Source organism: Ahaetulla prasina, chromosome 2, assembly GCF_028640845.1.
Source record: "Ahaetulla prasina isolate Xishuangbanna chromosome 2, ASM2864084v1, whole genome shotgun sequence".
Taxonomy (NCBI): Eukaryota; Metazoa; Chordata; class Lepidosauria; order Squamata; family Colubridae; genus Ahaetulla; species Ahaetulla prasina.
The window spans coordinates 6,109,816-6,137,462 of NC_080540.1; the positions used below are offsets into that span (position 1 = coordinate 6,109,816).

Here is a 27,647-nt window from a genome sequence, read left to right on the forward strand (position 1 = left end):
GAAATATTCTGGTTTTTGTAAGCTTTGCGTTGTAGGTTTTGCATTTAGCTCCAAGCAGTGGTCCTTTTATTTTTTCTTCTTCTAACACTTCTATCGGAGGCTGCAGTTAGTCCAGAATGCGGCTGCGCAAGTAGTAACGGGAGCCGCTCGTGGCTCCCACGTAACATCACTGCTCCGTAGTCTGCACTGGCTTCCTGTGGTCTTTCGGGTGCGCTTCAAGATTCTGGTTACCACCTTTAAAGCGCTCCATGGCTTAGGACCCGGGTACTTACGAGACCGCCTGCTGTTACCTTATGCCTCCCACCGACCCGTACGCTCTCACAGAGAAGGTCTCCTCAGGGTGCCGTCCGCCAAACAGTGTCGGCTGGCGGCCCCCAGGAGTAGGGCCTTCTCTGTGGGAGCATCGACGCTCTGGAATGATCTTCCCCCTGGCCTACGTCAAGTGCCTGATCTTTGGACCTTCCGTCGTGAGCTAAAAACACACTTATTTATTCAAGCAGGACTGGCATAATAGTTTTGATTTTAAATTGGGGTTTTATTAATATTTTGAAATTTTAAATTAATTTTAATATGTTTTAAATTTAGGCCAATTTTATAATAAGTTTTTTAATTGTTTATTTTAATTGTATTTTGTTACTGTTTTTATTTTGGCTGTACACCGCCCTGAGTCCTTCGGGAGAAGGGCGGTATAAAAATCTAATAAATAATAATAATAATAATTCTACGGTTCTTTCCCCTTTTCAAGTTTCTTGTATGGAGTGAAGGATGCTGCTTTGAATTTTGTTTTCCCGGCAGACATTTCTAATTTGACTGATCTAATAAATAACATGCACATTTCTACTCAGCTGAATAAAACCAATAGTAAACACAACCATTGCTGGCATTGTGGACACTTACAACGTGGTTTGTTTGGAACTGGCTTCATACAAGCTGCAAATTCAGCCATTAGGCCACATAAACCATGGTTTATGGCTTTGTGCACTCAAGCCATTGTGATTTGTTCATTTGAGCATGTGATCACCCAATCAATCCCAATTTTCAGCAATTCTTCAGAACTCTGACCTAAGTGGCCATTTTTTCCATTAATGTGACATCTTACTGGGATCAAAGATTGTCTTCAGGCATTGCTGATCTGCGCCTCTTTTCCAAAATAAGTGGATACAAAAGATTAGCAGATTATCCTACCACAATTTAGTCTTTTGCTCGTCCCAAGATTGGGGGCAGAGAAGAATTTGGGCTCTAAAGCTGGGTGGGAGGGAGGCCATGCCTGGTATTACTTGCCATTTAAAATGAGCAGCGCAAAGAAAAGCACTATTTGTTGGCAAGGCCCATTCTAGTCAGGTTTTGGTGTGACAGGAGCCTCACACTGCTGAAGTTTTCATCCAAGACCCTTGTCACGCACTTCTTCACCAAGATGTGAATTTTCTGAGCTAGGGAAGTTTTTTTTAAAAAAGGCACAGATTCTTTAAAAGACAGTATTTCCCAATCTTGGCAACTTTAAGATGCGTGGATTTCAACTCCCAGAATTCTGGCTGGCTGGAGAATTCTGGAAATTGAAGTCCACATGTCTTAAAGTTATCGAAGTTGAGAAACACTGTTTAAGAAGCAGACAACAGATGTAGAGAGTGCTGCACCCAAACCATTTCTGTCCACTTCAGATCAGATCAACACACACCTCTTGTTTTTAATCAATTCCTCTTCTGTTCTGCATAAATCATACTGCCAATTTTTGTGATCATATGAAGTCTTTTAATGCCTCAGGGATCTTTTTTTTTATTGAAAGAGTTTTAAAAAACAAAAACATTTTTCCCCCTTTTCCCCCCCCTCCCTCCCAAAAAAACCCCTTCCCTCCCCCCCCCGGCTTCCCGGGTCAATCACAAGGTATTGTTGTACATAAACCAAACATAGAATAAAATTTTCCCTTCCAATCCAAGTAACCACATCCAAAGCTTTTCATCTCCCGACCCCCTCCCCATTACATAAAATAACTTTCTAATTATTCAAAGGCAATCTGATATTTCTTAATCTGATATCTATTTTGTAGATAATCAATCCATTTTTTCCATTCAATTAAATATCTTTCCTGCGTATTGTCTTTTAAAAAAGCTGAGATTTTAGCCATCTCAGCCAAATTAATAACTTTCAGTATCCATTCTTCTATTGTAGGTATTTCTTCTTTCTTCCAGTATTGTCCAATCAACAGTCTCAGGGATCTTATCTGCAATATCTCAGACTGCCATTAGAGGGCAGCAAAGAGACAGATACACCTAGTGCTCTATGTCTCTGCAGCCCAGATCGGGTGCCCTAATTTAGATGGAAAATTCGGTGTTTGAATTTCTAATCAGCAAAGCCACAGATCTACTGTCACATCGTAAGTTAACAATTAATTTCTACAGATTGCAAAAAAAAGAGATATACACTCTTAACGGAATCAGGGATCTTCCCTCCACTGATCAGGACCCCTCTCTTCTTCCCAAATTCTTACTTGCATTTTGTCCTCCAGAGTCTTGTCAATTCCGACATTCATGGTAAAACTGTTTCGATCTTCCGCAAAAAATGAGGCAACTGAAAAAAGAAAGGGAGAGAGAGAAAAAAAGCAGTCAGGAGAGATGTTTGAAGGGAAAGGAAAAAAAAAAAAAAAGAACGTGATAAAAGCAATTGTCCCACTATGACAAAAGAAGTGACTGACAGAATATCTGCAAAATAACATATAAAACAATACAACATAAAAATGTAATACAATATAGTAATATATTCTAAAAATATAATATATAATATGTAATATAATGTAATGTCATATAATATTCTAATGTAATATATGTTATAATATATGATGATATAATATATAAATATATGATATAATATATAAATATGATAATATAATATAATATAATATATATTTTATTTATTTATTTATTAATCACATTTATATACCGCCCTATCTCCCGAAGGACTCAGGGCGGTTCACAGGCAAATAAAAACATATAAATACAGATTAAAATAACAATTAAAAAACTTATTCTACAAGGCCGAATATTTAAAAACAGTATAAATAATAAAACCCATTTAAAACCAATAAATTTAAAATCTAATCCAGTCCTGCGCAGATGAATAAGTGTGTTTTATAGTATCTCTTTAAAATAAGGAAAAATGGTGCTCCTCTGAGCTTTTCCATCAAGTTAACCATACCATCAGCAAAGGCCGATATGTGGCACTTCGGCTTGCAATTCTGAAAAGGGGGGGGGGAGAAAGAGCGCCTCTGAGCATATGCAGAGTGCTGTCCTCCCTTTAAAGAGACGGCAGCCCAGTTCCTCACCCAGTTATCAGAAGGGGAGGGGGGAAAAATAAAATAAACCAGCACGAAAAGATTAAACTATATAGGATTTCCCGACCCCACCCACCCACCCAATATTGGGAGAAGAAGAAGAAAAAAAAAAAGCGTCTTGCAAAGATGTGCAGAAAGTATTCCCGCCCCTCCGGCTCTACCCAAACACCCACGATGAAACAAACGCCCGTCTTTTCTTCCTCCCAAGTCGATAATGGAGACCGAAACGGGGAGAAGAAGAAGAAGAAAAAAGAAAGAAAGAAAAAAAGGGCCGTCCCAGCAACGGAGGGCGATGCGAGCGATGCAAGCAAAGGCGAGATCCCTTCCGAGCATGTGCAAAGCGCACTTCCTTCCCGCAATATCACGCGCGGCGCCCCTTCCTTTCTTTCAAGCGCAAAAAAAAAAAAAAAAAAAAGAGAAGGGAATCCTGTGTCGGGGAAAACGGCCTCTGAGCATGTGCAAAGTCCTTCTTGCGCTCTTCACCTCCGGGCGTGGATTCCAGCAGGCCGGGAAGAAGGCCTTTCCCTTTTCAAGAAAGGCGGACGGCAGGACAAGGAGAAGCGGGGAGGGAAAGCGAGGGGAAAGGTCGTCCCTCGAGGCAGCCGCTCGGCCCGGCCCTCGCCATTCCTTCCTTCGGGCGGAACGTCTTAACACTGAAAACTTGAGACCGGTCGGACGCTTCATTGGCTTCCCCCCACTTCCCGGGGGGAACCCTGGGAGTTGTAGTTCGCTTACGCCGGGAGGGCTCCTCAGGCGGCCGGTCTTTCGGGGCCCTTCGCGGACTGCATTTCCCAGGATCCCTCGCGAGCGAAAGTGGCTCGAGGCTGACAATCCCCCCCCTCTCCCCCGCGCGCGAGCGCCTGCAGCAGAAAGCCGGGCTTTGCTTGCAAAGCAAAAGGCGAGTTTTCTTCGCTGCCGATCCCGAACCCGGGTCGCCGATCCCGGGTGGAGAGGAAGCCGGCTCCAGTCCATACCGAATTAAGATCGCGTGGTCGTTCAAACTTGCCGCGAGGTCTAGACAGTGTACTAAAAAGCAGAGACATTACCCTGCCAACAAAAGTGCATATGCATATACCCAAACACTAAGTACATACTAGATGGACATTACCTTACAGACGACCCCCATCCCGTTAAAGACCTTGGAGTTTTCATGTCAAATGATCTAAGTGCCAAAGCCCACTGCAAATACATAGCAAAAAAGGCTCTAAGAGTTGTAAACCTAATCTTGCGTAGCTTCTTTTCCAAAAACACTACACTACTAACCAGAGCATATAAAACATTTGCTAGACCAATTCTAGAATACAGCTCACCTGTATTCTAATATTTTGAGGGGCTGCCAAAAAGAAGAGGGGGGTGAGTCAGCCTATTCTCTAAAGCCCCAAAGGGGATGACAAGAAACAATGGATGGAAACTAATGAAGAAGAGAAGCAATCTGGAATTAAAGAGAAACTTCCTAATAGTGGGGACAACTAACCAGTGGAACAGCTTGCCTCCAGAAGTTGTAGGGGCTTCATCACTGGAGGTTTTTAAGAGAAGACTTGGCAGCCACCTATCTGAAATGGTATGTCTCTCCTGTTTGAGCAGGTGGTTGGATTAGAAGACCCTCCCTTCCAACTCTATTCTAATGGATTGATTGATTGACAGTGAAGAAGATGTGCTGAAGCTAGTATACCAGGAAGGCTTACTGAGTATAGCAAAGACCAAACTGGCCTACAAGAAAGACCAAAAGAACAGAAAAGAGGCATGGGAAGACAAAAGCGCATTAAAAAAAAAAGGTAAAACAGACGTTATTATGGCCTAGTAATAGCCAAGAGCAGGAAAGTTAAGGAAAGAGACGGAGGGACTAATTCTCTGTTAGCCTTCAGAACAAATGCGTACCTCTGGGGCCTCTGGTGGCTCAGACTGCTAAGACAGTCTGTTATTAACAGCAGCTGCTTGCAATTTATTTATTTGTTTATTTATTTTGTCACAACATCATACAAAAAGATTATATAGTATATAAACATATATATGAGTAAATGTTAGGAGGTATAAGCATATATATATATATATATAGGAAGAAGAAAAGAAAAACAATAGGACAGGAACGGTAGGCACGTTTGTGCGCTTATGCACGCCCCTTATGGTCCTCTTAGGAATGGGGTGAGGTCAATAGTAGAAAGTTTTTGGTTAAAGCTTTTAGGATTATGGGAAGAGACCACAGAGTCAGGTAATTACAATTACTGCAGGTTCAAGTCCCACCAGGCCCAAGGTTGACTCAGCCTTCCATCCTTTATAAGGTAGGTAAAATGAGGACCCAGATTGTTGGGGGGGCAATACAAGTTGACTTTGTATATAATATACAAATGCGTACCTCTGGAACAAATGCGTACCTCTGGGGCCTCTGGTGGCTCAGACTGCTAAGACAGTCTGTTATTAACAGCAGCTGCTTGCAATTACTGCAGGTTCAAGTCCCACCAGGCCCAAGGTTGACTCAGTCTTCCATCCTTTATAAGGTAGGTAAAATGAGGACCCAGATTGTTGGGGGCAATAAGTTGACTTTGTATATAATATACAAATGGATGTAGACTATTGCTAACATAGTGTAAGCCGCCCTGAGTCTTTGGAGAAGGGCGGGATATAAATGCAAATTAAAAAAAAACCAGAATTGAGAAGACGGCAACCGATAGGAAACGCCGCCTCTGCGAAGGAGCTGACGAAGCAACGGACCAACTAGCTAGGTGCTGCAAGAAGATTGCACAGCATGACCACAAACCACACGATATGACGAAGTAGCAACAATGGTGCATCGGAAGATCGATACCATTGGCCTGCAAAGCAAGAACCGGTGGGACCACAAAATAAAGAAACGGGAAATGAAGCAGCTCGGGGATTTCAGAATTCATACAGAGAAGCACCTGCCACCCCAGACTTAACAACTGTTGATAAGAACCACATGGAAGTCTGGATAGTGAGCATGGTAGTATCTGGAGACAGCAGAATAGAAGGGAAAGATGTACGTAAGATAGTGTATAAAATGTACAGATTTAATATTATAAGTGATAGGAATTCTAGAGTAATAAGGGATAATGGGACAAGAAGGATATAAATATTATAAAGGGAATTGGGAGAAAATGTAAATATTAGGAGATCACCGCTACGAAAGAGTTGTAAAAATGTTGTGTTTTGTGTTTGTTGTGTTGTGTTATAAATAAAAAACTTATTAAAAAAAAAAAGAAGGGAAAGAACTGGGGAAGGGGGAATTGCAAAATGCAAAGACCCGCAAATAGAGGTAGAACGGCGGTGTCAAAGGAAAGCAAAAATAACATCCATGGTAATAAGTGGGATGGCAGAGAAATTCACGGTTGGATGGAGGGGGTGAGATCTTGTGTTGTGTCTCGTCCGCTTTCCCTGCAGCCGGGCCCCTCTTATCTCCTTCCGGACATTGAGGAATGTCCTGGCATGCCTCCAGGCCCCAGCCCTGGCACCCTGCCCAGACAGGCCGAACAAGACGAAGGGCCTGAAGTGCCTCCAGCCGCCAGCCCTGGCTCCATGCCAGGCAAACGGAGCAACTAGACCCCTCCCCCTCCCCCACAGCATGCGAGTCTGAGGAAGGTCAATTACCAACAGCTGTAGCCTGGAGAGATCCTCACTTCAGAATTGATAGGCGGCGGCAGCAGAAGGAAGGGAGGGGCAGGCCTGGATAAGTGCTGAGTCATGGAGCCACACCCCATGGCCTATATAAAGGATCTGCTTTCTGGCATTCTCTGAGTCAGGCAAAGTCTACCTTATATTGCTGAAGTCACTTTCTGGTCTCCTGCCTGCTCTGAGGACTTTGCTAGGACTTTGGCAGAGCTGCAGAGGCACGCCTGATACGGACTTCCCCGACCCGGCCGTCAGCGGAGGAGTGGGACACGACATCTTGAAAAAGAGTGGGGATCTTTAACGCGCGAAAGGCGTCATGGATGGATGTGCTGAGAACAGGACATATTTGGAAGGACTGAAAGACAGGAAGAGGAGAAAGCGAGCGAAGGATGCTGGAGTCGGCTCTATTGAATTGGTGTAGGGTTTCCTGCCTAAGCAGGGGGTTGGACTAGAACAGGGGTCTCCAACCTTGGTCCCTTTAAGACTTGTGGACTTCAACTCTCAGAGTTCCTCAGCCAGCTTTGCTGGCTGAGGGACTCTGAGAGTTGAAGTCCACAAGTCTTAAAGGGACCAAGGTTGGAGACCCCTGGACTAGAAGACCTCCAAGGTCCCTTCCAACTCTGTTATTCTATTCTATTCTGTTCTGTTCTGTTCCTCCTCATTTTCCTCTTACCTTTGATATTATTTGCTTATTCTCACATACTCTTTGAATCAGAATCAGAATAGAGCTGGAACGGACCTTGAAGGTCTTCTAGTCCAGCCAGGGGTGAAATGCTCCCAGTTTGGACCAGATCACCCGATCCGGTAGCGATGGCAGCGGGTGGTTCGGAGTACCGGCTGAGCCACACAATCATCAGAGGATTTTTTAAAAAAAACTTTTAAAAGCATTTTTTTTCTTCGGCCGAAAGAATGCTTTTAAAAGTTTAAAAAAAAAAAAGCCACCGATGATCGCGCGGCTCAGCTGGGATCGTTAGAACCCTTTAAAACTTTTAAAAGGCTCCTCTGGTGATCCCAACTGAGTTGCCTGATCGCCAGAACCTTTTAAAAGCATTTTTTTTACAACCTCTTCAGCCGAAGAGAGGTTGTAGAAAAAATGCTTTTAAAAGGGGGGGGGAAAGTTGACCACGCCCACCCAGTCACATTAACACCGCCCCACCAAGCCACGCCCACAGAACCAGTAGTAACAAATTTTAATTTCACCCCTGAGTCGAGCCCTCTGCTCAAGCAGGAGACCCTATACCAGTGATGGCTAACCTTTTCGCTGTTGCGTGCCAAAAACAAGGGGACCATGGAGGGGTGGGGGTGTCGCGCAGGTGCGTGCTCACACCCATAATTCAATGCCCTCTGCTCCCCACACATGTGCACGACCCCCTGTGCCCCCCACACATGCATGCAGAACCGCTCCCCGGTGCCCCGTTTTGGGCCTACCAGGCCTACCTGAAGCCTCCAGAGGCCAAAAATGGCCCATTTCCTGACTTCCGGGGAGCCGGGTAGGCACGTTTTTCACCCTTCCCAGGCTCCAGAGGCTTTCTTGGAGCCTGGTGAGGGCGAAAATCACCTCCCCCACCCTACCAGAGGCCCTCCGGAGGCCGTAAACAGATCGTTTCCTGACTTCCGGTGGGCCTGGTAGGCCTGTTTTTCACACACCCAGGCTCTAGAGCAGCGGTTCTCAACCTGTGGGTCGGGACCCCGTTGGGGGTCGAATGACGATTTGCCAGGGGGTCGCCTAAGACCATCAGAAATATGGGAAGTATACTTGCGAGTCGAAGAATCGCGCTCCAATGGTTGACTCCACAAGCCAGCTGCAGGCTCTTCAAATCGCTAGCCGAATTCAGCTTCAGGCGCGATGAATTAAAAAAGAGAGAAAATCTTTGCTCTGATGTCTCCCTCTCAAGCCAGCTGCAATCACTCCCAATCGCTAGCCTAATCTGGCTTCAGGCGCGATAAACTTAATAGGGGAGGAGTCTCCGCTTTAATGCCTCCGTCCTCAAGGCAATCGCAAGCAGTTCAAATCGCTAGCCAATACGGCTTCAGGCGCGATAAATTCAAAACGAAAATAATTTTATGGTTGGGGGTCGCCACATCGTGGGGAATTGTATTAAAGGTTTCGCCACATCGTGGAGAATTGTATTAAAGGGGTCGCAGCACTATAAAGGTTAAGAACCACTGCTCTAGAGGCTTTCTTGGAGCCTGGGGAGGGCAAAAACGGCCTCCCCCACCTCTGGCCGAAAACCTCCGCATGAGCTCTGTACTTATCTGGCATCCAAAATGGGCTGTGTGGAGACTCCTGGGAGGGGAGGAGCATCGTGGACGGGGCCAGCTGAAAGTCACCTGGCCGCCACATGCATGCACACTGGAGCTGAGCTAGGGCAACGGCTCACGTGCCCACAGATATGGCTCCGTGTGCCATCATGGTGTGTGTGCCATCATTTGCCATCATGGCCCTCTACCACTGCAGACCAGTCAGTCACACGTCACTTTTTTCAGTGCCGTCGTAACTTGGAATGATTGCGAAACAAATGGCCATAATTCAAGGACTCCCTGCATTGGAATTTAAAGAATGGCTTTTTATTATTTGAAATCTTTTCCGCACCACAAGGGGAGGGTTTTTTCCCCCAGGGGAGGGGAGAATATGGGAACTTCAGATAATCCTCGATTTACAACTTTTCGTTTAGTGACCGTTCAAAGATAACTTTGATGACACTGGAAAAAAGGGACGTATGCCCATTTTTCACGCTTATGCGCATCGCAGCATCCCCAGGGTCACGTGATCCAAATTCAAATGCTTGGCAACTGACTCGTATTTATAACCGCTGCCATATCCCAGGGTCATGTGATCCCCTTTTGCAACTTCCCGACAAGCCAATTCCATGGGGGAAGCCAGATCCACTCAGCTAGCTCAACTAAGCGTTAAGCAAGTTAAAAATAAGTCACTGCTGTTGTGATTTTATTTATTTATTAAATTTATTTGCCACCCATCTTTTAACGAAACAACCGGGCGGCTTAACCCTTAACGACCGCAAGAAAAGTCATAAAACGGGGCGAAACTGACTTAACGACTGTCTTGCTTAGCAACAGAATTTTGAGGAGTTCGATAGCAGTCGTAAGCTGAGGACCTCCCTCCCTCATTCGCTTCCAAGCTTCACAAAACATTACTGACGTTTCTCCCTGGGTGAATTTGGTGATGCTGCCACAGCGTCTCTCTCGGTCCAAAATTTTCCCCACCGATTAAACACTGATAAGGTTTCTCTCCTGTGTGGATTCTTCGATGCTTCAGCAACGTCTCTCTTTGACTGAAGCTTTTCGGGCAAGCGGGACAGGAGTACGGTTTCTCCCCGGTGTGGACCCTCTCGTGTCGGATCAGCTTGGCTTTCTCGCTGAAGCTTTTCCCACACTGCGAACACCCGTACGGCCTTTCCCCCGTGTGGGTCTTCTGGTGTGCCGTGAGGTTGCGTTTTCTCCGGAATTCCTTCCGACATAACGAACACTCGTAAACCTTGTCTCCCTCTTGCCTCGCGTGATGCTGGCTTGGCTGAATCCACTCGCGGAAGTGTCTCCCAAACCCCTTGGGCGTGCCTGGCCTCCCCTGCGCAAAGAAGCTGTTTTCGCAGCTGGGACAGCTGATGGATATCTCCTCCTTTGTGTGGACATTATGCTGCTCTGTCGATTTTTCATCCGTGTGGGTCCTCTGATGCTTTATCATCGGCGGCTGAGGGTAGAATTGTTCCCTGCATTCGGGACATTGCTCACTTACGTGGGTTAAATGCTGGTTGAGGTTCTGGCCCCCTTCCCAAAGCCACCTCCTTGGCAGGGTTGTCCCTTCTGTGTTTTCTAACTCGGTGTCTCCTTTCTGGAGAAGGGGCTTCACAAATCCTTCCTCACAGGAGCTTTCTGGTTGGTGGTCTCCCTCCAGTTCAGGGCTGCCCAGCTGGAGCGTTTCTTCCTTGATCTCGGTTGCAGTGAGTTGATCTGAGAGAACAGGGAAGAAATTGAAAGCAAGCAGAGAAGGAAAGATGAGAAAATACAGCTAGGCCTCAGCTGAATTAATACAGGTAGTCCTCGACTTACGATCACAACTGGGGCCCCAATTTCTGCCACTAAGCGAGAACAGTTACATGAATTTTGCCCCATTTTTCTTGCCACAGGTTGGTGGTTTTTTTTTTGATAATTCTGGAAGCTAAAACTCTGCCTTGCAGTATGCCAGCTTCCAATTCAATTTTAGTTAACAAAATAATATTAAAAATTGAATAAAATTATACTGGAAGTCCAATCAGCAACAAGAGAGCTGTCTATAAGCAGAAAGATACCTCCAGGTCACCGGAGATCGCACTGCTAAATGATGGGTTTATTTGCTGGCAATGCAGCTATAAGTTCCCAAAATGTCCTGCTAAAATCTTGACCCTTGACCAAAATCCTGCAAGAACATTTTATTTATAAGCACTCAGCCCCATCTCCACCTCTTCATTCTTTTCCTTTTTTACATTATACATACATTTACTTCAGGGGTGAAATGCTCCCGGTTCGGACAGGATTGCCTGATCTGGTAGCGATGGCGGCTGGTGGCTTGGAGAACCGGTAGCAAAAATCCCTGCCTCCCCCTGCCCATGCCCAGCTGAGCCGCGCGATCGTCAGAGGTTTTTTTTTCTTTCTTTTAAAAGCATTTTTTTCTTCAGCTGAAAAAATGCTTTTAAAAGTAAAAAAAAAAAGCCTCTGATGATCGCGTGTCTCAGCTGGGATCGTCAGAACTCTTTAAAAGCACTTTTTCTGCAACCTCTTTAGCCGAAGTGGTTGTAAAAAAATGCTTTTAAAAGGATCCTCTGGCGAGGAGGTTGCCTGATCATCAGAGGCTTTTAAAAGCATTTTTGTACAACCCCTTCGGCCCGAAGAGGTTGTAGAAAAAAATGCTTTTAAAAGTAAAGAAAAAAAAATTGGCCACACCCACCCAGTCACATTACCTCTCCCCGCCAAGCCACGCCCACAGAACCGGTAGTAACAAACTTTACATTTCACCCCCGATTTACTTGCCACAGTTTTTAAGTGAACGATTGGTGTAAAGTTTGGAACCAGGTTGTTAAGGGAATCCGGCTTCCCGACTGATTTCCATGGACCCAATCCCAAAGGTGCTTTCTCAAGAGGCAACTTAAGACTTTCTGGGTTTTTTCTTTGAAGAGGTTTCGCTTCTCATCCAAGAAGCTCCTTCAGCTCGGTTGAAATTGTTGTTGAGGCCAGCCGGAGGTTTGTCTGTGTCCTCAGGTTCACCTGAGTTGCGCAAAAGGGTGTGGAGCCTTCTTGGAACCGCTGGAAGGACTGCGTTCTAGACTGGAGAGAGATGATGTCGTCTCCCTCCCCCTCTGAGGACACAGATAAACCTCCCAGTGGCCTCAAGGACTCTCTAAAGGGAATGCAAATGACCAGCTGTCTGCAAGGAGTATAAATCCTTCCATTCCCCACCATCCAGTCAGAGCTGAAGAAGCTTCCTGGATGAGGAGTGAAACATCTTCAAAGAAAAACAAATAAGCTCTTGAAAGCTCTTGAAATAAGCTCTGTTTCAACTCCTACCCTCAAAACGACGCTATAGAGCACTGCACACCAGAACAACTAGACACAAGAACAGTTTTTCCCCGAAGGCCATCACTCTGCTAAACAAATAATTCCCTCAACACTGTCAGACTATTTACTAAATCTGCACTACTATTAATCGTTTCATAGTTCCCATCGCCAATCTCTTTCCACTTATGACTGTATGACTATAACTTGTTGCTGGCAATCCTTATGATTTATATTGATATATTGACCATCAATTGTGTTGTAAATGTTGTACCTTGATGAACGTATCTTTTCTTTTATGTACACTGAGAACATATGCACCAAGACAAATTCCTTGTGTGTCCAATCACACTTGGCCAATAAAATTCTATTCTATTTTATTCTATTCTAAAAAAAGAACCTTTGGGACAATTGGTTATAAGTTGAGGACTACCCGTATATGAAAATTAGAGAAACTAGAGAGAGTAAAGAAGATGATCTTGATAGAGATAGGCAGTGAGGAAAAAAGTCCAAAACAACTAAGAAATATGCACAAAGAATTTCAGCAAGACAGGTACATAGCCCTAATGCATATAAGAAAGGGGAGAAGTATTGCACCATTGGACTTAAAAATTACAACTACAACTGAGCTAAAAATTTCCATTGCTAAGCAAGGCAGCAAGTATGACCTTTTTTTGCTATAGAGTGCAGAGAAGAGCAACAAATGATCAGGGGACTGGAGGCTAAAACATTAAAAGAACGATTGCGGGCATTAGTTTAATGTTTAGTTTAACGGAAAGAATGACTAGGAGATAGCAGTGTCACAATAGCCCAGGGGTTGCCACAAAAAGGAGGGGGCCAACCTATTTTCCAAATTACCTGAAGGCAGGACAAAAATCAATGGATGGAAACCAATCAAGGAGAGAAGCAATCTAGAACTTAAGGAGATACTTCCTGACAGCGAGAACAATTGATCAGTGGAACAACTTGCTTCCAGAGTTGTGAATGCTCCAACATTGGAAGTTTTAAGAAGAGATTGGACGACCATTTATCTGAAGTGGTAGAGGATTTCCTGCTTAAGATGGTGTTGTGTCTTGTCCGCTCTCACCGCAGCCGGGGTCTGCTTATCTGCTCCCGAACACGGAGGAATGTATGCCTCCCGGCCCCAGCCCTGGCTCCATGCCCAAGCAGGCTGCAGAGGAGGGAGCACCCCCCGGCCCCAGCCCTGGCTCCATGCCCAGGCAAACGGAGCAGCTAGACCCCTCCCCCTCCTCCACAGCATGTGAGCCTGAGGAAAGTTTATTTCCAACAACTGCTGATTGGAGTGACCCTCGCATCAGAAGACTGGATAGGCGGAGGCAACAGAAGGAAGGGAGGGGCAGGCCTTAATGAGTGCTGAGTCATGGAGCCACACCCCATGGCCTATATAAAGGATCTGCTTTCTGGCAGTCTCTGAGTCAGGCAAAGTCGAACTTATCTTGCTGAAGTCACTTACTGGTCTCCTGCCTGCTCTGAGGACTTTGCTAAGACTTTGGGCAGAGCTGCAGAGGCATTTCCCTGACCCGGCCGTCAGCGGAGGAGTGGGACACGACAGATGGAGGTTGGACTGGAAGACCTCCAAAGTCCCTTCCAACTCTCTTATTTTGATTTTGGCTTCCCTCATTGATTTTCCTTGTCAGAAACCTGCTGGGAAGATGACAAATGGCGAATATATTACCCCAGTAAATGTACATGGGCAGCTGCCAAATGCTGAAATTTTGATTACGTGACCATGGGGATGCTGCAACAGGACAGGTAGTCCTCGACTTACGACCACAACGGAGCCCAAAATTAATGCTGCTAAGGCGAGACATTTCTCAAGTGAGTTTTGTCCCATTTTACAACTTTTCCTTCCGCTGTTGTCAAGTGAATCACTGCAGTTGTAAAAGTTAATAGGGCCGGGATAGCTCAGGCAATAGAGAAGCCTGTTATTAGAACACAGAGCCTGCAATTACTGCAGGTTCAAGTCCCACCAGGCCCAAGGTTGACTCAGCCTTCCATCCTTTATAAGGTAGGTAAAATGAGGACCCAGATTGTTGGGGGGGCAATAAGTTGACTTTGTAAATATACAAATAGAATGAGACTATTGCCTTATACACTGTAAGCCGCCCTGAGTCTTCGGAGAAGGGCGGGATATAAATGTAAAAAAAAACAAAAAAAAACTCCATTGTTAAGGGAATTGGGCTTTTCCATTGACTCTGCTTGTCGGAAAGTTGCAAAAGCTGATCGCAGGACCCCGGAATACAGCAACGGTCATAAATACGAACCAGTTGCCAAGCATCTAAATTTTGGTGATGTGACCATGGAGATACTACAATGGTCAAGTGTGAAAAAGGGTCGTAAGTCCCTTTTTTTCAGTGCCATTATGACTTTGAACGGGCACTAAATGAACTGTTTGTTATAAGTCGAGGACTAACTGTAGTTAAGTGCGCCAGCTGGTCATAAGTTACTTTTCGGTGCCATTGTAGTTTTGAAATGGTCACTAGAGAAGTGGTTGTAAGTCAAGGACTTCCTTTATGTTGTTATAGCAACTGATTAGTTTTAGCTTCTGGATTCTCCGTCAGGTCTACTTGGTGGGGCTGATAATCATTTGCAGATTGCATCCCGGTAGTCCTCGACTTACAACAGTTCACTTAGTGACCGTTCTAAGTCACAACGGCACTGAAAAAAAGGGGGCTTATAACCATTTCTCAGTTACGACCTTTGCAGGGGATCAAAATTTAGATGGTTCGTATTTATGACCGCTGTCGTGTCCCACTCCTCCGCTGACGGCCGGGTCAGGGAAATCCGAATCAGGCTTGCCTCTGCAGCTCTGCCAAAGTCCTAGCAAAGTCCTCAGAGCAGGCAGGAGACCAGAAAGTGACTTCAGCAAGATATGTTTAGACTTTGCCTGACTCAGAGACTGCCAGAAAGCAGATCCTTTATATAGGCCATGGGGTGTGGCTCCATGACTCAGCACTTATCCAGGCCTGCCCCTCCCTTCCTTCTGTTGCCTCCGCCTATCAAGTCTTCTGACACGAGGGTCACTCCAGTCGGCAGCTGTTGGTAATTGACCTCCCTCAGGCTCACATGCTGTGGAGGAGGGGGAGGGGTCTAGTTGCTCCGTTTGCCTGGGCATGGAGCCAGAGCTGGGGGCTGGAGGTATTTCTTCCTCTTCAGCCAGTCTGGGCATGGAGCCAGGGCTGGGGCCGGGAGGCATACTAGGACATTCCTCCGTGTTCAGAAGCAGATAAGAAGGCCCCGGCTGTGGTGAGATTGGACGAGACACAACAACCGCTGCTGTGTCCCAAGATCACGTGATCCCTTTTGCGACCTTCTGACAACCAAAGTCAATGGAGAAGTCAGATTCACTTAACAACCGGGTTACTAATTTATCAACTGCAGTGATTCACTTAGCCACTGAAACAAGCAAGGTTATAAAAAGGGGCCAAACCAAGGGTGAAATGTAAAATTTGTTACTGTGGGCGTGGCTTGGAGGTGGGGTAATGTGACTGGGTGGGCGTGGCCAACTTTTTATTTTTTTATTTTTAAAAGCATTTTTTCTACAACCTCTTCGGCCAAAGAGGTTGTAGAAAAAATGCTTTTAAAGGGTTCTGACGATCCCAGCTGAGCCGCAGGATCATCAGAGGCTTTTTTTTTTGACTTTTAAAAGCATTTTTTCGGCCAAAGAAAAAATGCTTTAAAAGTAAAAAAAAACACCTGATGATCGCGCAGCTCAGCTGGGCATGGAAGGGGCAGGGATTTTTGCTACCGGTTCTCTGAATCACCCGCTGCTATCGCTACCGGATCAGGCGATCTGGTCCAAACCGGGAGCATTTCACCCCTGGGCAAAACTCAACTAATGTCTCAGTTAACAACAGAAATCTTGGGCTCAGTTGTGGCCGAGAGCTACCTGTACAGTCTTTTAAGAGTGGATGATTATCTCGCCTTTGTTACTAGAGATGGCCTCTGGTCCTTGGGCTGTGCCACAAAACCCCTCGCTGCAGAACTGTTACAAAATCTATGACAGGTGGATGTACAAACAACTCACTTTCAAAATGCCATGGTGCAACTGACACAACGGTTGAGCCAGGGTTTACACAGCACCCAGCAGCACAAGCACTGTTACTGCGTTCTTAACGTGTCTTCTGGAGAAAGCGATGAAGGGAAGAGACAGCCAAATGGGCGACACACGCAACCCCATGCTAGACAATAGTCAAGATTTCATGAAAAGATTCAATTAGATGTTCCTTCAATTGTTCTGTGAAATTCCTGATCGCCGCCTGTGAGATTCACAGGCTCAGAGAAGGCCAGCTTAGAGTTGGGGCAGGGGTCCCCAACCTTTCGGACCTCAGGGACCACTAAATTCATACTTTTAAATCCCGCGGACCACTAATATGATCTGCCTAATGACCAGCTGGGTCGGTGTGGCTAGGTGGTCATGTGACTGGGTGGGTGTGTGGCCAACTCAATGTCACTCATGTGGAAGGGCACCTCGCCAGCCTCTACTCGCCACTCCCCTCCCTGCCACTCCTCGCTTCCCCGCCCGGGCTCCTTAGGGCCCCAACAGGAACCAATTGTTGGAGCTTAGCAGCCACCATGAGAAAGAGTTGGCAAAACAGCTCAGTTCAAATTGGATCTGACCAAGAAGGAGGCTCAGCAGAAGCAACTAACTGAGAACTTGGAGTATAGGCTTTCCAAACAGAAGGAAGACCTGCAGGAGTATAAGGCCAGGTGCTGGTGCCTGGAGGCTCAGTGGGCTAAGATGGTCAACCAATTCCAGGCCATGATGCAGTCCCATTGGAACAAGGCCCTCCAGCTCTTCGCCATCAGCGGCACTTTCCTCCAGCCTTCCCCTCAAAGACCTGCACCAGGAGTCTGAAGCAGACCCCAGGTAGGAATTTCTACCCCCCTCCGACCCATACAAAAGAATCCCGAAGGGGGAGACTCTCTGCAGCAACACAAACGTTCATTGCACGTATCCGTCCCAGGGGCCGTAGTTTGAGGACCCCTGATTTAGTGCAATATAAAAAATGAAAATAATTCTTCTGCGGACCAACAAAATTTTCTCACGGACCACCAGTGGTCCACGGACCATCAGCTGGAGGATTCAGATCCTTCTGGATCTTGAGCCTATCATCATGGCATTTCCCCCAGCTCGGTGTCGTCTGCAAATTTGATGCATTTCCCCTTCTATCCCTTCATCTGCATATTGTTTATGAAAATGTTAAAGAATGCAACTTTCAATGGTCACTAAATGAACAGTTGTAAATCGAGGATTACTTGCAGCCAATATGTGATTTTTTTTATATATACAGGTAGTCCTCGACTTACAACCACAATTGAACCCTAAATTTTTATGCTGCTAAGTAAGTTTTGCCCCAGTTTATGACTTTTCGGGCCACATTTGTTAAGGGAATCGCTACAATGGTTGAATTAGTCACCCGGTTGTTAAGTGAATCTGGCTTCCCCATTGACTTTGCTTGTCAGAAGGTCGCAAAAAAAGGGGATCGCTTAACTTCAGGACACTTGGCAACCGTCATAAGTCAGCTGCCAAGCATCTGAATTTTGATCACGTGATCATGGGGATGCTGCAGTGGTCGTAAGTGTGAAAAATGGTTGTAAGTCACTTTTTTCAGGGCTGTTGTAATTTCGAACGGTCACTAAGCGAACTGTTGTATGTCGAGGATTACTTGTACTAGGCCCAAGACCAAATCTTGAGGTAAATCCCTGCATGCTTTCCTCGACATACTGTAGATGTAATTCCATATATTCAGACAAACAATTTCAGTCCATGCCTCTACTCTAGGCAAGGTAAAAATACATTTCAGCTTTTGGCGATCAATTTTGGGACTTTTTACCCAAATCCCAAGAATAATAACTTGGGCTGGCACAAAATTAAGTATGGAATCTGTTATCTCTTGCAATATAGCTACAAAGGCAGATCTACCATTGAGGGATCAGAGATGCACAAAAATTCCCTCAATGGCAACCAATTAATTATCCCATTTTACAGATCACAAAGACTGAGGTTGAGAGGGAAGAGATTCACACAATTTCAATCCATTGCTGAGATTCTATTAAAAATCAACTTTATTTCTTGAATTGTCTGAAACATTTAACCGTCTGCGTGAACAGACCAAACACTGATCTATTAAAAATCAATTTTACTTCTTGAATTGTCTGAAATGTTTAACCGTTTGTGTGAACAGACCGAATATTGCCCAGAGAGCTATTTCTAGTTCCTGATCACCTTCAGCCTATCTTTTTTCCTATTCCATGAACTGTTATAATATCTGGCGATCTGGTATTTAAAGCAGAGGAGAAGAAATGAATGTAGATCTGTCTTCCATCCAACTTAGTGGACTGGATCATTACTGGGGAGGGTATAACTGATATAATCCCCAAATTCTTTGGATCTTCTAAGGCAGCCTTTCCTCACTTGTTTCTCCAAATATATTAGATCTGGAACTCTCAGAATTCCCTAGCACCGTAATGGCAAACCTATGGCACACAGAACCATATCGGTGGACACGTGAGTGTTGCCAACTAATTTTCAGGCCTTGTGGGCCCACTGGAAGTCGGGAAACAGGCTGTTTCCAGCCTCCAGAAGGCCTCCAGGGAGGTGAGGAAGGCCCGTTTTTCGCTCTCCCCAGGTTCCAGAGCCTTTCTAGGAGGCTGGGGAGGGCGAAAACGGCCTTCCCAATCCACCCCGGAAGCCGGAAACGGCCCATTTGCCGACTTTTGGTGGGACCAGAAGTCCCGTTTTTCACTTTCCCTAGGCTCCAGAGCCTTTCTAGGAGCCTGGAGAGGGCAAAAACGGTCTTCTCCACTCCTAGAAGGGCTTTGGAGCCTGGGGAGAGCGAAAAACAGGACTTCTGGTCTCATCGTGCCATCATGTGCCAAAAGCGTGGGGAGCGTGGAGTGGGTCACATGCGCATGTGCGGGAGGGGCAGGGCGCATTGAATTGTGGGCACGTGCCCCCGCTTTTGGTGCGTGATGGCAAAAAGGTTAGCCATCACTGTCCTAGCATGTTGCCTGAGGATTCTGGGAACTAGAGTCCCTTGGAGATGCCAGATTGTAGAAAACTACTGTTATGGGGTGCCTCTTTGTTCTTCTACCCCCCCAAAAAATAAAACAAAAATCACCCCTTGCTTCTACCTTCAAATGTTGCTAAGCAAATTATTTTGCTCCAACTTTTCTCCAAAGGTGTGTTGTGTCTTGCCCGCTCTCACCGCAGCCGGGGTCTGCTTATCTGCTTCCGAACGCTGAAGAATGTCCTCCCGGCCCCAGCCCTGGCTCCATGCCCAGACAGGCTGAGGAGGGGGCATCTCCCGGCCCCAGCCCTGGCTCCATGCCTAAGCAGGCTGCAGAGGAGGGAGCACCCCCCGGCCCCAGCCCTGGCTCCATGCCCAGGCAAACGGAGCAGCTAGACCCCTCCCCCTCCTCCACAGCATGTGAGCCTGAGGAAAGTTTATTTCCAACAGCTGCTGATTGGAGTGACCCTCGCATCAGAAGACTGGATAGGCGGAGGCAACAGAAGGAAGGGAGGGGCAGGCCTTAATGAGTGCTGAGTCATGGAGCCACACCCCATGGCCTATATAAAGTATCTGCTTTCTGGCAGTCTCTGAGTCAGGCAAAGTCGAACTTATCTTGCTGAAGTCACTTACTAGTGTCCTGCCTGCTCTGAGGACTTTGCTAGGACTTTGGGCAGAGCTGCAGAGGCAAGCCTGATTCGGATTTCCCTGACCCGGCCGTCAGCGGAGGAGTGGGACACGACAAGGTGCAATATGGAGGGTTTTGGTTTTTTTTAAAAATTAACACGGGAACAAACCTTCCCCCCCCCTCTTTTCTTCCAGGTAATAATGGAAAGGGGTTCTTGACTTACCCAAAGATGTTCCCTGTTCACGACCGTCTTGCAGGATCTCTTTGTAAAAAGCTTTTGGGGCTGGGTCCAGTGAAGAACATTCTCCCTCCGTGAAATGCACAGCCAGTTCGAAGTCCACCGATCCCTGAGCCAAAAAGAAGCTCAAATTGTGATTTCTATTTTATTTATTTATTTGCATCCCCACCCGCACCCGTACTATTTTTTACAACTAACTTAAGACATATCCAACACACCTTTCTCCCAGGGGTGAAATTCAGCAGGTTCTGGAGAACCAGTAGCGGAAATTTTGAGTAGTTCGTAGAACCGGCAAATACCACCTCTGGCTGGCCCCAGAGTGGGGTGGGAATGGAGATTTTGCAATATCCTTCCCTCAGGAGTGGGGAGGGAATGGAGATTTTGCAGTGTCCTTCCCCTGCCACGCCCACCAAGCCACGCCCACAGAACCTGTAGTAAAAAAAATTCCACCACTGCTTTGCTCCTCTTATTTTTCCCACAACAACCCTTGGAGGTGGGTTGGGCTTAGTGAAAGTGACTGGCCTAAGGTCACTCAGCTGGCTTTCATGGCTAAAAGGCAGGATTTGAACTCATGGGCCTCCTGCTTTCTAGCCTGGTGTCTTAACCATGAGTAGGCCAAACTGGCTCTCTGTATTCGGCCGTAACACACTGAACCCCATTAAGGATCGCAAGTTGACCTTCAGAAACTCAGGTTTTTTTGTTTTTGTTTTTATTTTATTTTATTTTATTTGCATGTATATCCCACCCTTCTCCGAAGACTCAGGGCGGCTTACACTATGTTAGCAATAGTCTTCATCCTATTTGTATATTTATATACAAAGTCGACTTATTGCCCCCAACAATCTGGGTCCTCATTTTACCTACCTTATAAAGGATGGAAGGCTGAGTCAACCTTGGGCCTGGTGGGACTTGAACCTGCAGTAATTGCAGGCAGCTGCTGTTAATAACAGACTGCTTTAGCAGTCTGAGCCACAGAGCCACAAAACTGAAGCAGTTTTGCTGCTTCAGCTGGCAATCCAGAAGGTAGGAAGCCTCCCAGTAGAAAAACAGGGCAGAAGGACCAGCACACAAAGTGTGTATTTCCTGAGGAATTCTAGAGTTGGAAATGACCTCAAAGGTCATCTAGTCCAACCCCTGCTTCAATGCAGGATCTTCTAAATTTTTTGGACTGACAGATATCTGCCTTCTGTTGAAAATGCTCTAGTACTTAATTGAGCCTGTAATCCTTCTCTATACAGTTAGTCCTCAACTTACAATCACTTATTTAGCGATTGTTCAAAGTTACACAGCCACTGAAAACAGCGATTTATGACAAGTCACTTATGACTTGCAGCATCTGGGCAGTCACACAATCAAAATTTCTACCATATACAGCAGAGGTCTTCAAACGTGGTAGCTTTAAGACTTGAAACCTGAAGGACTTTACTGTTGATACCGTGTTGTCTAGTATTGTAAGAGGTGGTAGTATAGGAGAGTTTCTCCTAAAATCTACCACCATTTCTACAGTTTCGAGTGTATTTAGTTCAAGATTGTTCTGGTTGCACCACAAGGCTAGTTGTTCAACCTCCCGTCTGTATGCGGATTCATCGTTGTCTTGAATGAGACCAATCACTGTTGTTAATGTTGTTAATGGTGGGTTGAATGACAGTTGTAAATCGAGGACTACCTAGTCGAGATTGTTGCCCTTTCAAAAAGCTGGTCACAAGGCCTCCCCCTCCTGCCAGATGTTTACGAACCTCATTTGGTCCTGTTTCAACGAAGTCTTGTCCCTCGGGTGGAAGAAAAGATACTGGATGGCTGCAAGGGCTGTTTTCATCATCTGTAGAAGACAAGACTGATTTCTTTAAACTTTTCTATGAAATGTGCCCCCCAAGGGCATACCTCACCCCATTCCTAAGAGGACCATAAGGGACGTGCATAAGAGCACAAACGTGCCTACTGTTCCTGTCCTATTGTTTTTATATATATATATAATATTATAAATATTATATATTTATATATATTCTGAGGTTTTCACGGGTGTTTGTATGTAGGTCTTTGGTTGTTCGGGTTTTCTCCCGTGTAAAATTGGAAGTGTCTTGGCGACGTTTCGACAAAGTCTCATTCGTCATCTTCAGGCTTCAGCTTCGTGCTTCTGGGAGCCCCGAACAACCAAAGACCTACATATATATATATATGCTTATACCTCCTTATATTTCCTCATATATATGTTTATATACTATATAATCTTTTGTGGGATGCTTATATATATTGTTGTGACAAATAAAATAAATAAAATAAAATAAAATAAAAGGGCTAATAAACTACAATAAAAGATGCGTCTTTCACATGACCTAAGAAAACGTAATAAAACTATAACATTAAATTAAAAATAAATGCATGCTTACCAGGGGTGAAATCTATTTACCTTCCCTACCAGTTCGGAAGCGCACGCACTGCACTCACTCTGCTCGGGTGCATCACATTCGCGCACAGACCCTCTGCACATGCGCAAAACCTTCTGCACATGTGTAGAGGTTAAAAAAAGGTTACTTCCTGATTAAAACCAGGAAGTAATGACGGTCAGGCAGTTGGGCGGAGCCTCGCGCTGACATCACTACTGGTTCTCTGAACCACCTGCCACCACCACTACCGATTGGTCCGAACCGGTCCGAACCGGTAGCATTTCACTCCTGATGCTAACTATGACTATCAAAGTGAAGTTAAAGTGTTTTCTTCCACTTAACCATGGACTCCCCATGACTCAGGGTTTTGATTTATTATGTGTCATCAAATCAATTGTAGCATTAGGACTTATTTATGGCAATAAACTGGCTCTAATTCTAGGTTTTTTTCTCTAAGACTTATATATGGCAATAAACCGGCTACTCTGAAAAGCTAAAGAATCAATTTTCAGAAAATGAACCAGCAAACATGTGGAAAACTCTTAAAAATATCACCGGCTATGGCAAACCTCCTTCCCAGGCTGAAGGTAATCAACAACTGGCAGATGACCTGAATGAGTTTTACTGCAGGTTTGAAAGGAAACTACAGCCACCTATCTCCACAACCCCCATCTCAGACACACCAACAGCAGCCAAGCCTCCTACAACTGACCCCATTTCATTGGGTTCACAACCCCTAGTGATCACAGAAAAGGAAGTGCAGGACCTATTTCACAGACAAAAGCCAGGAAAAGCTCCAGGCCCAGACAAGATAACTCCTTCTTGCTTAAAAGTCTGTGCTGACCAATTGGCCCCCATCTTCACCCATATTTTCAATAAATCACTAGAGATGTGCTATGTTCCTTCTTGCTTCAAACGCTCTACCATCATCCCAGTGCCGAAGAAGCCCACCATCAAGGAACTGAATGACTACAGACCAGTTGCTCTAACATCTGTAGTCATGAAAACCTTTGAAAGGCTAGTGCTTTCCTACCTGAAATCCATCACGGATCCGCTGTTAGACCCCTTGCAATTTGCATACCGAGCAAATAGATCAACAGATGATGCTGTTAATATGGCTCTGCACTACATCCTACAACATCTTGAGTCTCCAAAGACCTATGCAAGGGTCCTTTTTGTAGACTTTAGTTCAGCATTCAATACCATCATTCCAGACATTCTTCTAACTAAGCTAAACCAGCTACAGGTACCGGAACAGACTTGTAAGTGGATCACAAGCTTCCTAACAAACAGGAAGCAACAGGTGAAGCTAAGCAAGATCACATCAAATACCTGTACAATTAGCACAGGGGCCCCCCAAGGCTGTGTGCTCTCTCCACTTCTCTTCTCTCTGTATACCAATGACTGCATCTCCAATGATCCATTTGTTAAGCTACTGAAGTTTGGAGATGACACAACAGAGATTGGTCTCATTCGAGACAATGACGAATCCGCATATAGGCAGAGGACGAGCGACTAGCCTTGTGGTGCAACCAAAACAATCTGGAACTGAACACACACAAAACCGTAGAAATGGTGGTTGACTTTAGGAAAAACCCTTCCATACTTCCACCTCTCACAATACTTGACAACACAGTATCAACAGTAGAAACCTTCAAATTTCTGGGTTCTATCATATCGCAAGATCTCAAATGGACAGCTAACATCAAAAACATTAAAAAAGGACAACAAAGAATGTTCTTTCTGCGCCAACTCAGTAAGCTCAAACTGCCCAAGGAGCTGCTGATCCAATTCTACAGAGGAATTATTGAGTCTGTCATTTGCACCTCTATAACTGTCTGGTTCGGTTCTGCAACCCAACAAGAAAAACACAGACTTCAGAGGATAATTAGAACTGCAGAAAAAATAATTGCTACCAACTTGCCTTCCATTGAGGACCTGTATACTGCACGAATCAAGAAGAGGGCCGTGAAAATATTTGCAGATCCCTCCCATCCTGGACATAAACTGTTTCAACTCCTACCCTCAAAACGACGCTATAGAGCACTGCACACCAGAACAACTAGACACAAGAACAGTTTTTTCCCGAAGGCCATCACTCTGCTAAACAAATAATTCCCTCAACACTGTCAGACTATTTACTGAATCTGCACTACTATTAATCGTTTCATAGTTCCCATCACCAATCTCTTTCCACTTATGACTGTATGACTATAACTTGTTGCTGGCAATCCTTATGATTTATATTGCTATATTGATCATCAATTGTGTTGTAAATGTTGTACCTTGATGAACGTATCTTTTCTTTTATGTACACTGAGAGCATATGCACCAAGACAAATTCCTTGTGTGTCCAATCACACTTGGCCAATAAAAAATTCTATTCTATTCTATTCTAATTCTAGGTTTTTTTCTAAGACTTATATATGGCAATAAACTGGCTCCAATTCTAGTTCTTTTTTCTAAGATTTATTTATGGCAATAAACTGGCTCTAAACATGAATAAGCTTTCATGGTGTGCAGTAGGGATTTTGTCCGATACTGAAGCACTTTCCTTTTTTTTAATTTGACTTTTTAAAAAAAATTCATAGTATTATTTAAAAACATTTTCATTAGGTTTTCATAGATTTTCCGTGACAATTTAAATTTCTGAAAATATACTATTTGTATCGCCCGTGCATAAGTTTAGTTCACGTTACGTAAGTAAAACTAAATGGTAAGTAATTATTATTATATGCTTTAACTTGCTGTAACTCTGCTTTATAAATTTTATAAAGTAAAGTTACTTCCCCACTTTATAAATCACCATTACTGTGGAACTGGAGGGTGGTTAGAAAATTTTACTACTAACAGAGATACAAAAGTGGGTGGTAGGTATAAAAAAGTTGACTACCCCTGATTTATGGCAATAAACTGGCTCTAATTCTAGTTTTCATCTGCTTTTGTTATATGCTGATGATACAGCCGTCCTTTTCATTACAACTGTGCTTAGCAACCAAAGTTATGAACTACTTGGAACAAGAAAGCTATTATCTGGTTCGGAAGTTCCAATGGTTGCCCCACTCCCCGACCCCTGCAGTCATGTAAGCCGCATTTCAGGTGCTTGACAAACACAGCTGCAATTACAGCCATTTGTAGAATCTTGTAGTCCCATGACCACTTTTACAACGGTTTTGCCAAAAGTTACTTCTAGTTTTCAGAAAAAGCATTCCATAGCAAACAATGGCTTTGCTTAATAATTGCCAGTGAGCATGCTGGCTACAGAATTCTGGAAGTTGACGTCCACCCGTCTTAAAGTTGCACAATTTGAAAATTTCTGAGATAAATGTTTCAAAAGCGCCATTGTCCTTGCAGATTCTAACACTGGCGTTATTGTCAATGTTGCCAAATTCTAATTTAGCTCCTACACTGCAACAGATTATAAAATCTGGCTTGTTTTATTTGTCAAGGACAGCCCATAGTTTTCCGCTGGGAATTGACTTGTGCGTTGCACAATGTGTTGCTGGGAGTTGATTGTGCGTTGCACAATGTGTTGCTTGTTCTCATGAACCATAATAAAAGTATCAATCGGTGCTAAACTGTATGTCAGGGTTCCAAGTAACACCCCCCAACCGATGAAGACTCCAAGGCCCAGCAGTTCCTCAAAGAAAAGATGGCCGCCTGGGCTGACACTATAATGTAGTCTTTATACACAAACGCACTCACGCGCTGCCATGTTCATTCTCTAGAAGACATGTAATGAGCACTTTAAACAAAACACCCAAACAATTTCATCTCGTCATCTCATGCCTATGACCATAAGTGCTTTTCCAAGAGGCAGCTGGACTTCCTTGTTTTTCTTGGAAGACTTCGTCAAAGAAAAACCAGAAAGTCCAGTTTCCCTTTGAAAAAGCACCTTTGGGACATCCATGACCTGGATGACTGAGAATCTCCATAGAACCTCATACTTAAGAGTTTCAAAGGGGGATTAAAAAGCATAATTATAAAGTTGTTTGGAAATGGTATTTGACTCCAGTAAGATTGTCACAAATGGATAAAAAAATTAGTAAAAAATGTTGGAGATGTGAGATGGAATTGGGGACTTATATGTGGTATAAATGTGACAAGGTTAAAAAGTTTTGGCAACAATTGGAGAAAATGATATTTGAAATGATGGGGAAAGTAATAATATTGAGAGTGGAAATTATATTATTGTTGGTAATTAAGGAAATAGAATTAACAAAATATGAAAAAGAATTGATTAGAATTATGATTATAATAGGTAGAATTATAATAGCTAGATATTGGAAATTAGATGTGATTTTTAGAATAGAAGAGTGGAATTCTGAAATGTGGAAATTAGCCATAAATGATAAAATGACATGTGATATTAAAATTAGAAGTGGTGTGTATAAAGAAGATATTTTCTGGAAGACTTGGAAACCATTCGTGGACTATGCGCTTGGAAAATTGGATGCTTCGGTACCTGTACCTCGAGAACGTGGATTTTGGCAATCATGAGGACATATCCGAAGACCCAAATCTTCCTTTTTTTAATGTATTGCACAAGGGTGTAATAATGTATTTTCTTTTTTGTTTGTTGGAAAAAAGTAATAAAAAAATTAAAAAAAAAAAAGAGTTTCAAAGGGTAGGATTTGGCACACTAAATGTTCTCCTTGCATCAGGCATCAAGTCAACCGTGCTAAACCCACAAACCTGGATGTGTTGACCTCCGATGCCTTAAAATATACTCTTCATTCTCCACAAACAGCACTTCCTTTAGAGAATTGCATGCATCTCCAATCCTGTCTTTGGAAGATACCGGCACCTGAAACAGATCAGAAAAAATCCCAATGGGTTTTGAGAACTGTCTTACAAAAAGCAATAT

The 27,647-nt window shown here is 44.4% G+C and overlaps 1 protein-coding gene across 2 annotated transcripts in view; it reads right to left on the minus strand.

Moving 5' to 3' along the window:
- The window catches only part of LOC131192733 (zinc finger and SCAN domain-containing protein 31-like), a 38,332-nt gene that overhangs the window by 996 nt on the left and 9,689 nt on the right, over positions 1-27,647 (minus strand). The window contains exons 2-5 of one of the 2 annotated variants that reach the window (XM_058172188.1): positions 27,476-27,587; positions 22,133-22,215; positions 20,382-20,505; positions 2,486-2,565 (exon numbers count right to left, since the gene is read on the minus strand). In XM_058172188.1, the coding sequence (XP_058028171.1) occupies positions 2,486-2,565; positions 20,382-20,505; positions 22,133-22,215; positions 27,476-27,587 (399 nt within the window). Of the gene's footprint in view, positions 1-2,485; positions 2,566-9,894; positions 10,919-20,381; positions 20,506-22,132; positions 22,216-27,475; positions 27,588-27,647 lie in introns of those variants that run through there. The other variant, XM_058172187.1, reaches the window with a different exon arrangement.